Source organism: Patiria miniata, unplaced genomic scaffold, assembly GCF_015706575.1.
Source record: "Patiria miniata isolate m_02_andy unplaced genomic scaffold, ASM1570657v1 HiC_scaffold_7, whole genome shotgun sequence".
In the NCBI taxonomy this organism is placed as follows: Eukaryota; Metazoa; Echinodermata; class Asteroidea; order Valvatida; family Asterinidae; genus Patiria; species Patiria miniata.
The window spans coordinates 13,631,087-13,640,996 of NW_024037074.1; the positions used below are offsets into that span (position 1 = coordinate 13,631,087).

Here is a 9,910-nt window from a genome sequence, read left to right on the forward strand (position 1 = left end):
CATTATTTTTCTGGAATATTGGAATAGTTTGTCTATTGACAGATTGAGGGCGCAATTACACGAAACCACTTCCTATTTTATCTTGTCAACAATCGTGACCGTGAAAACGCAATTAGCCAATATAAAACTTTCTTGGCATTTGTTTTACTGGACGACAATTTTCTCATCGCATCCATCGAATTGATTAATCAGTTGATGGACTCAAAGCTGGGATAATTTGAAGAAGATCAGTTGAATACTTATGACTGATTCGAACTTGTGAAGTACGTTTGTGTTGTCCCGCCTCCGCCGCCTATACACATGATACATAATTTACGTCATTGTTGCTGATGTGTTTAGTTTGTTTACATTCCATTTCCAGTTTTGACTTAGGAATTGTTCGAAAGATTGCCCAAAATGAGTGATCGACTTATCAACGAAGGAGTGAAATGGATGTTGGTGGTAAGTCACCAGTGATTATGGCGAGCAAAAGTCTACATATGCCGACTATTTAACTAAAAAAAGTACTATTTAGTATAAATTGTGTGCAGTTTTTAATTACATTTGACAACATCAACAGGGAGTGATTTTTATGATTTAAAATAATATTATAATCTTTAACATGCATGATAAACTTTGCAACACATAGGACAATCACACTTAGCTCTATGTTATGTTTTTTTTCCTCATAAACATGATATATTGTGGAATTTGACTCGTGTTACAATGTTTTGCTTGATGGCTTTTTGAATGGTAAAAAAAATGGTACACAAAACATTTACATTTTTATAATTAAAAAAAAATATGCTAGATTTCATGACGTCTGTCCATTTCATTTGCAGTTTTTGTGGCTTCTGGCCAATCTAGTCACATGGTTGGCGTCCTACTTGACCTACGCCAACTCAGATGAATTCTTCTACATGCGGCATCTCATGGGGGTAAGTTTGTCATCCCACAAATTGGTGAAAAGAAAACTACAATTTTAAATTTTGAAGATTCAAAAAATTGAAAAATTTTATAAAAAGTTTAGGTTGAATAGATTTGTAACGAATCTAGTCTATTGTTGCTACCAGGCGAGTCTTCCCGTTGCTAGGGCGAGTGCTACATGTCTCAACCTCAACAGTATGATGATCCTGCTCCCAGTCTGTCGCAACATCATTTCCTTCTTCAGAGGATCTTGTGAGACAAATAGGGTAAGACTACACCCCTCCCCCGACCCAAGCTGTCACTCTCCCCCCCCCACCACAACACCGCACCCCCAAATTTGTCCCACCTGCCAATGTTCTGAAACATCATCTTGTTTCTTTGATTCTTTTAGGAGCATCTTTCTCAAGAGGAATTGTTCTCCTTAACATCAACTGGTTCACTAAGATGCATTTATTTGAAATGTAGATATTCTTGAAATTTAGATTTGCTGAATCTTTGGGGAAAATGCCAACTTCCAAGATTTTCTCTTGAAAAAAAATGAAAGGCACAAAAGGGAGGGTTAAGCCTAAATCTACCCTAGCCTGTTAAATCATTCCTTCTCACTAACAGTTTTGCCTTTATCATCATTTGAAGTTTGAAGTGTCTTTGTTTCAGTATTATCGTCGTAATCTGAGACGTCAGCTTGACAAGAACATCACCTTCCACAAAGTGGTTGCCTACTTGGTTGTGTTCTTCACCATCATCCACGTCGTTAGTCATTGTTTCAATTCCCAAAACCTCTACAACTCAGTCACTAGTGAATCGGGACCACTGGCTGCACTCTTGAGCTTAATACGGACAGAATCAGGAAAACCCCTCAATCCTATCCAAGTCCTCAATAAGGTATGTACTCAAACCTTCTTTTCTATTTTTTTTTCTTCTTGTTTTTTGATGGAATGGGGGCTGAGTTATCACAATCCAAGTTGAAACTTATACTCAACCTTAACTCCCTAGCCAGTTTTGCTGATCTAGCCTGATTCCATTAAAATCAACAAGCCTGCAAGAACTAAACAGCACATTCTTTATATTTCTTGTAAAGTTAGTCGCTAACTAGGCTTTTCCTGAGAACTCTTGATCTTCCTCGTCGGTTTTAAAGAATCTGATTATGTAAATTGTGTCCTTGGGCAAGACATTTTACAACAATTTCGTTCCTTCATCAATGAGCAAGTGAGTGCCTCTGATGGTTTGAACGTTGGCAATGAGTGATGAGTTGGAAGCGAGAAGTTGTTTTTGAAGGTATCACGTCCCTATAATAGCATCGGTCCAACTATAGTAGGGCTGTCCTAACTATAGTTGGGGCTGTCCTAACTATAGCTGGGGCTGTCCTAACTATAGTTGGGGCTGTCGTAACTACAGTTGGGGCTGTCCTAATTATAGTTGGGACAATCCAAACTATAGGTGGGACGATGCTATAGTTGGGACGTAACAGAGACAGCAACTGTCAATTGCACATCTCCTCAGTTAGTTTGAGTGTTTTCAGAAATATTTATTGGCCAGACAATCAGGGGTAATATTTCTCCTTATTTTCTTGTCTTAGAGTCCGTATGGTCTGACTCTTATTGACAAGGTGTTGCAGTTGCTTCCTGGATGGACCGGTGCCGTCCTTACATTAGTCCTCATTGTCATGTTTTCATCTTCAACAGAATTTATCAGGTACGCAGGTTGAAATCTACCTCATCTTTGCCCCAAAAAATAATTTTTAAATGTAAAAGTCACCATGGTGATATTTTATATTCACATAAAAAAACAATGTACATGTAATTGGCAATTTTGAGATTGTAATTTAAAATTAAAATGACACAGTTTTCAAAGACTTCTAATATTTCACCAGAATTCACAAACACTTGATATGATCTCATTTTTATTCACTTATATTTAAAATTTCAATATGTTCAAATTATTTTTTGAATTGACGCATGAATCTTTCATTGGCTAATGATGATAACATTCCTGTATGTCAGCAACCATCTGATATTGACCTTCATCAATTGTCCCAATCAGCAACATTCATTTCCTGACCTGACGTCCCACATTCAGTGCACCTTTTCATCAAATAATCTGATATATTTCACCTGTTTCCTGAATGAAGTCAACTTTCAGGAAGTGTCGTGGGAAGAACAGGGATTTCCTTGCACACTGAGTTATGGAACAGATTTTCAATTGGTGACTAAGTTTTGGCAAACTCAACCGGAAGTTGCCAGATTAGGTTCAGTAACCTTGAGTAACTATGCAGTGACTTATGCGTAGTTCACCTTCAATCAAAAAGAAATTTTTTTATTTCTTTCTAATGTGCAGTGCTTGCAAACAGAACCCAAAACCTCAAAATAAGAAAGAAAATCCTGTTTAGAAAAGTTTCTGTCCATTTATACCAAGATGGAATTAATCAACAAAATGTTTACTTATTATTTTGTTTTGTAGACGATCTTACTTTGAGACGTTCTGGTTTACGCATCACCTCTTTTTCCTGTATTTTGCCATGATTCTGGCCCACGGAGCGCAGTAAGACATTTAAATCTAATTATTTTCTACCTCCTATTCAAATTTAGAAACAAAATTAATGTACATAGCAATAAATTGATGACCTTCATCTTGTTGAATTAATATTAAAAAATACAGTAGAGAGGAGGATATTAATATTTTATTTTTTTTCCCACGTTAAAAGCACTGTTAGTAAATTTAGAAAGAAAGTGAAAACAAGTAATTTGTAAGAAAAGGACATTCGTTCAATTTTCAATTTTCATGTTTCAATTCAATTTATTAAACGAAAATATTGCCTTTAGAATTTTGGCACGGTATTGAATTGTCTGATCTGATTCCTCAATTGTTTGATCATCTGTAGAGGCATTGTGAGCCGACAGTCTAATGTTGCTGTTCACGATCCAAAGAAGTGTTCAGAAACGTTTGCCCAGTGGCCGACTGACGAGTGTCCTGATCCGACGTTTGTTAACGGCTCGGCAGGAGTAAGTAACAATCAACAATTCTTCTGTATCTTTTTTAATTATAATTAGCCTGCCACTCCCTGTAGTCAGTATGCATTTTGCCAATCGCCCACACATTTTCCCTTAATATACGTCTGGATGATGACTGACGAGATTAATGATGAAAATTGACAGGTTGGGCGGAAATTCATAAAAGCTCATTTGCAGAGTAGATATGTAAACACATGCACTGTTGCTAATTTAACCAAACACGGTTGTTACCTGCACACAGACGCAAGGCTCTACTGATATAGCTATCAAATGATGTCAGTTGCATGCTACTGGATATAAATATTTACAATTTTCAATTTGAAAGTTCACAAGATAGAGCAATATTTATGTCTTTGATAGGTTGAGTGTCTTTAATGTTCTCAATCAATTGGTTAGTCATCACTGCTTTAGTTTTATGTACTTTAGTTCCGATGTTTTATCTTAAAAAATAAACGATCATTGCTCCACTGGTAAGGAGCAGGATCCTACACACAGATGAAACTTTGACTAGGTTCCAGTATTTGACCAGATTCAGTCCAAATACATGTAGTTAGATATTGACTGGAGCAATAGACACTTTACAGCTCGGAAATCTCTCTGAAATGATCCTCCTTGCCATTTGACGATAAGCTTGGTTAAAGAGACAATATATGAACACGTTGAAGGCGCTGTTGGATACGTAAAGCCAAGATATCACAAAGAGAGTCCAGTCGGGGTATTCCACCCCGGTGTATAATTGCACCGTTCTTGTTACCATGTACGGCGTGTAGCAAAAGACAAAAGTTAAGGTGACCACTAGGAACGTCTTCAGAGCTTTGTTGTCTTGAATGTTGCCGCCTTCGTTTTGTCCGTTGCGGTTGTTTCGTTGTTGGTGCCCACGGCTGATTTTAATCAGACGGTAGTAGATCAATGTCATGGATATCATGGGAAACACGATGACAAAAAGAAAAACTAGAATGTTGATGAATTCGGAGTTGTTTGCGAGAAAGCATGCTGTAGTGGCTGGAATATATATTCCTGTCAGGCCACATAGATGTGAAATTATTGTACCTGCGCAAGACAAACTCGATGTAAAAATGACGAAGATGATTGTGCGACGTCTGGTGCACCAGACTGGGAATTTATACGGCCATGTGACGGCAATATATCGCTCAGTATTCAGCAATAAAATGGAGTCTAATGACATTATTAGAACGATAGTCTTAATGACTGTTATGATTCGGCAACCCCAATCGCCGAATGGCCATCTATCCATTGCGGAGGCGAAGATACTAAAAGATGACACTACACCAACGAGAAAGTCATAAACGGCCAGCGATGTCATTAAAACTTTGGTGCTGTCGGCCATGTTGTTCATACGACGCGTCACGACGATGGAGAAAATGTTCCCAGTTATGATGAGCAAGCTAAGGAGTGTGATGAAACTGGTACGGAGGACGATCAGGAATGGGGACAGGCCCGATGTTGGATAGAAATCGGCTGATGAATTAGACATTTTGACCTCCAGCAGGCGCAGTATAGAAGTTTTGAAGATGTCTAAAGCCAGAGACGAATGTCTATAAACAACTCACTCATGTGCTGCTCCGTTCATGTTGTCAATTCTTAAGCCGCCATCAAACATGGTCACTAATACCGTATTTGATGTGAATATTTGAAGAAGTAGCAACCTTTTTCAAACTGGAACCTCGCACAGCCTCATGCGCCTAACTACACGAACACCTTTCTAGATTCTGATGCAAAATGCGTCAATGATGCTGCGCCCAACTTGTTGCCGTAGCGAGAATCTAACTGTTGCCATAGCAAGAATCTAACTGTTGCCATAGCAGAAAATCACTGCTTTTACTGTAATGTAGTTTTAATTGCGCCATCTCAGTATGTAATGCCCTGCACGTTTCACCCAATTTAGGCTCGATGATGAAGCAACGTTCCTTCAAATTCTTGTTTGCTAGATTGCCGGACATCAGTATTGGATTGACACACTTCATAAAATGGTCTTATTATTAAAAGCTTCATTACCAGCAGGAAAATTTGACTGTTGAGGTCATTCTTGAGTGCTGTGAAAGCCGCCATTGGAAATTGGTCTCAATATCAATTACTCGGATGTTGCTTGACGAGAAATTTGAGTCATCAATTGTGAAAGCTTTGTCAGAAGGTTTCTAATGGTAGATTGACATGAAAAAAAATCAGAACAGAGTATTGGATCTGATGTTTTAAAGTGTACTGCAAGGAAAGTATTTTAAAAAAGTAAGGAAATCCTAGTTACAAAATTTAACAGCACATTTTGGTAAAGCAAGTAGGGGATTTTTTGCTCCCCCCCCCCCTTCACAAAAACTACAACTGAACTCTTTTTCCTGCTGCAGATAACTTGAATTTTAACCCATTTTTATCCTTCAGACTTGGAAGTGGCTTCTTTTCCCGATCGTGTGCTACATCTTTGAGAGGATATTTCGTATCTACAGAGCTTGGCAAACCATTATCATTACCAAGGTAATCTTGACAAGATGTTGTGGCTCCTTCATGCAATATTAAGAAGAGCAGGTTTAAGCAATTCGTTGATAAAACTGAATCAAGGACATCCGGTCAAGTACCCAGAGCACTCTGTCGTATGTCATCATGTAAGTAAAATCATGTCACCAGTCTTCATCACTGACTTCTCTTTTTTTATCCTCGTAGGTTGTCCAGCATCCGTCCAGCGTGATTGAGCTTCAGATGAAGAAGCAAGGCTTCAAGATGCTGCCAGGCCAGTATGTCTTCCTCCTCTGCCCGTCCATATCAAGATTCCAGTGGCACCCCTTCACACTGACCTCTGTAAGATACTCAATTCTGAGATGGTTCTCCTTCTTGAGCAAAGTTGAGGACCAATCTTAGACCATTTGTCGAGCAGTGTTTGATTTGTGATGTAACTTTTCCCTTGGCACTGATAACTTGCGAATCGATCAAGTCAAAATGTCACACAAAACTCCTAGCTTCGTGTTGTACACTACGATCAGCACAGCTTCTGTGACCAATAATGCGACCAACTTTAGGCTGGTTCCGATTAATCGACCCGATTAGTACAATGGGTTCAGTGGCTATGGGCTCCGTGCGCCAACAAAAGGGGGCGCCCTTTTACCTAGCAACGACATCCCATGGGCGGGACATGTAGCTGGTTGACGCACACCGTTCCTTGTGTGTGACGCAGATACACCAGGGGATTTGTACTATGTACACGCAGTGATACGGTTGCATGTCGCGGCAAAATTGCAGTCAGGCAAGATGGCGTCGGTCGGTCACCCCCAACTGTACTTTCTTTGCCGGTGAGGGGGTACTTGTAAATGAAGCGGATAGTCACAATAGTCGAACAATTATCATTCACAGTTCTCACTCAAACTGTCTCTAGCGTTTCACCCAACTCTTCTTTGACCTCGTTTTGACCTTTGAACATGTTGAACCTGTTGTCAAGACAACAGTTAATTTTTTTGGAAAATTTCTTCATTTCCGTAGTCACCTGAGGAGGATTATCTGAGCGTTCACATCCGTACCGTCGGTGATTGGACCAATAAGCTGCGAGAAAAAGTGGGAGCAGATGAAGGGGAACAGTCCGTAGCAAAGCTGCCCAGGTATATATCAAGCTGTTACCCCCGATCGACCAGCTTATAGTAATGTCTGGCACATACTTGGTTATTTGTAAGAATTGTCTCTTGACATGTTATGAATTTATGAAGTTGGTCCGTGAAATAAAAATGTGTCCGCTATTTTTTTGTTTGTTTCAGCATCGCCATAGATGGTCCGTTTGGCACAGCTAGCATTGACATCTTCGAGTATGAAGTTGGGATTTGCATCGGAGCAGGAATTGGCGTCACCCCGTTTGCCTCCATTCTCAAATCCATCTCGTAAGCTTTCAGTTTTATTCTCTACTGCTCTAAGGAGAATCGCATTTCTTTTTCTCAGACAAATCGGTCAACGGGAGAGAAAACTGAGCATTATAAAACTGAAACATTGCGGTTAACATCTTTCGAGTTGAGAAACCCGTTTTGTCTCACTGTGCACGGTGACTGACCACATTTCATCATCCAAACAGAATCGTCTTTTATCGTGATTCTTTCCTCGTTTCAGCCACAAAGTCCTCGACCCAGAAAATGAGCTGAAACTCAAGAAGGTCTATTTCTTCTGGATTTGCCGAGACACCAACGCCTTTGAGTGGTTCACTGAGATGTTGTCATCATTGGAGTCGATGCTGATCGAGAACGGTCAGGGAGATTTTCTCGAGTATCACATTTATTTGAGTCGAGGGTGGAGTCACAGACAAGTAAGTTGTTTTATAAAGTGGAGTTTTGAATCTTGTATACATTTTGTCACTTGATAAAATTGAATCTTGTGTATCCTTGTTTTTTCTCAGGCCAAGAACATTTACTTGCAAGAGGAACAAGCAGTTGATGCGATCACCGGCCTGAGACAGAAGACGAACTACGGCCGGCCCAAGTGGGACGAAACCTTCAAGATGCTCGCTGAAACCCACCCAGCGTAAGTCAGTCAATTGTTTGTTTCAAAAGCTTTGACCAGTTGAACGAGGTTCAAGAGATATGACAATTGTGATGGATGTACACCAGTTTATTTCTTTTGCAGAGATTTATTGTTTGGCAGCAGTAAGTTTGTTTTGACTGATTTTGTGAACTTTTTGGATTAACTTTTTTTTTAATTTTTAGCGTTCATGCAGGAGTGTTCTTTTGTGGGCCCAAGAATCTTTCTACTGTGCTACACAAGTGTTGCAATCGTTACTCTAGCTTCAAACAAGACGGATGTCGTTTCTTCTACAACAAAGAAAACTTCTAAGCAACTGAACAGCTTCACAGACAGGAAAAGATTTGTATCTTTTGCCGAAACCTAAAATGGAATTGTCTTTCAAAACTTATATATGCCAATTATAGCAAAATTAAATGGGAGTACTAAATTAACCCTAACTCCCTAGGGGGTGTGCAAAATCATATTAAAATTGGAGGATTCAGGGCTGTAAAGACTATAGATGATTACCATGATTTCAAATTAACTTTTGATGTAACTGACTTTGACCAGTATCATATAAAGTGTAAGCAACTACAAAATAATGTACGTGTATTGAGCATTAAGATAGAACTGTTTCTACATTTTGAAGGAACAGGAATTGACTATTAAAATGATTAGATGCAGTTATTGATGAATGTGCTATTTATTTCATAACGATGCCTGCTTATATAGCTTTATATTGTATGTGCTACAGTGAATCATTATTTCTTAATTAGTATTTTTGGGAAAGGTTTGTAAATGTTGTACTAATTTTACTAATAAAAGTGCCTCATTATTTTTAATTGAATACTTGTATACATCTTGGATACTGACATTTTTAAAATCGTTTTTAAAATCTGTGCGGCAGCACAGAAAAAAAATCTAACTTAACAGATACAATGCATGACAATCATAGAAACAGTAAATAGTACTTGAGAAAGCTGACCAAACAATATTAAAATGATTTTTGTCTGAATATAAAATGACATTGACAGAATCATACCGTACATTGTACATTCCATTTAATATGAACATGTATCCCGAGTATTTTTTAACATTTGATATTAACTGTTTTATCATTTGCGACTTTTGACTTCTTGTATAAACACTTATTTATCTACAGTGTATTTTATTGACATATTTGTACCAGTAAAAGTTTTATCTGTCAAGTGGAAATGTATTCTACATAAAGGCCATGTACTTGTACTGCTTTTTGGTGTGCTTATTAAAGGGGTATTATAGTTAGACGCTGGATTTTGTGTACGTCAGATTGTCAATTTGATTAAAATTATGTTGATTGTAAACAGGATGGGATCATTGAATTATTGAATTTGTAAACAACTCGTTCATTATTTTGTAGTTTTCACCATGTTGGTGTAATGCTACAATTGTATGTGAAATTGTTGGTCTCTCAGGTAATTGAATGCATTATTTTGTTTTTATAAAAAATGAATGAATGAAAATTGATTAAATAA

The 9,910-nt window shown here is 38.3% G+C and overlaps 2 protein-coding genes across 5 annotated transcripts; one reads left to right on the forward strand and one right to left on the reverse strand.

The window, feature by feature from the left end:
- Positions 1 to 66: 66 nt before the first annotated feature.
- On the forward strand, positions 67 to 9,757 carry LOC119744830 (NADPH oxidase 1-like). 4 transcript variants are annotated; one of them, XR_005273593.1, is made up of 15 exons: positions 67 to 441; positions 822 to 917; positions 1,053 to 1,172; positions 1,561 to 1,788; positions 2,483 to 2,598; positions 3,364 to 3,444; positions 3,785 to 3,905; positions 6,309 to 6,401; positions 6,588 to 6,722; positions 7,398 to 7,513; positions 7,667 to 7,786; positions 8,010 to 8,202; positions 8,293 to 8,417; positions 8,600 to 8,848; positions 8,915 to 9,757. XR_005273593.1 is itself a non-coding variant. In XM_038220992.1 (15 exons), the coding sequence occupies exons 2-15, from the start codon at positions 397 to 399 to the stop codon at positions 8,724 to 8,726; spliced, it is 1,716 nt and encodes a 571-aa protein (XP_038076920.1). In that variant the 5' UTR covers positions 67 to 263; positions 362 to 396; the 3' UTR covers positions 8,727 to 9,757. The 4 variants fall into 4 exon arrangements, 2 of the variants coding, with proteins under 2 accessions (XP_038076920.1, XP_038076921.1); XR_005273594.1 differs by having other exon boundaries at positions 8,600 to 8,843; positions 8,910 to 9,757; XM_038220992.1 differs by having other exon boundaries at positions 67 to 263; positions 362 to 441; positions 8,600 to 9,757.
- Positions 3,902 to 5,488, reverse strand: LOC119744832 (histamine H2 receptor-like). The gene has a single exon (XM_038220996.1). It carries the CDS (start codon positions 5,407 to 5,409, stop codon positions 4,465 to 4,467), a length of 945 nt encoding a protein of 314 aa, XP_038076924.1. The 5' UTR covers positions 5,410 to 5,488; the 3' UTR covers positions 3,902 to 4,464.
- Positions 9,758 to 9,910: the final 153 nt, after the last annotated feature.

Bases quoted from the DNA above. Each gene is read 5' to 3' on its own strand.
- LOC119744830 (XM_038220992.1), top strand. From the start codon at position 397: ATGAGTGATCGACTTATCAACGAAGGAGTGAAATGGATGTTGGTG. The intron at 3,906-6,308 runs GTAAGTAACAAT...TTTATCCTTCAG, and splicing joins TTGTTAACGGCTCGGCAGGA to ACTTGGAAGTGGCTTCTTTT. The intron at 6,723-7,397 runs GTAAGATACTCA...TCATTTCCGTAG, and splicing joins ACCCCTTCACACTGACCTCT to TCACCTGAGGAGGATTATCT.
- LOC119744832 (XM_038220996.1), bottom strand. From the start codon at position 5,409: ATGTCTAATTCATCAGCCGATTTCTATCCAACATCGGGCCTGTCCCCA.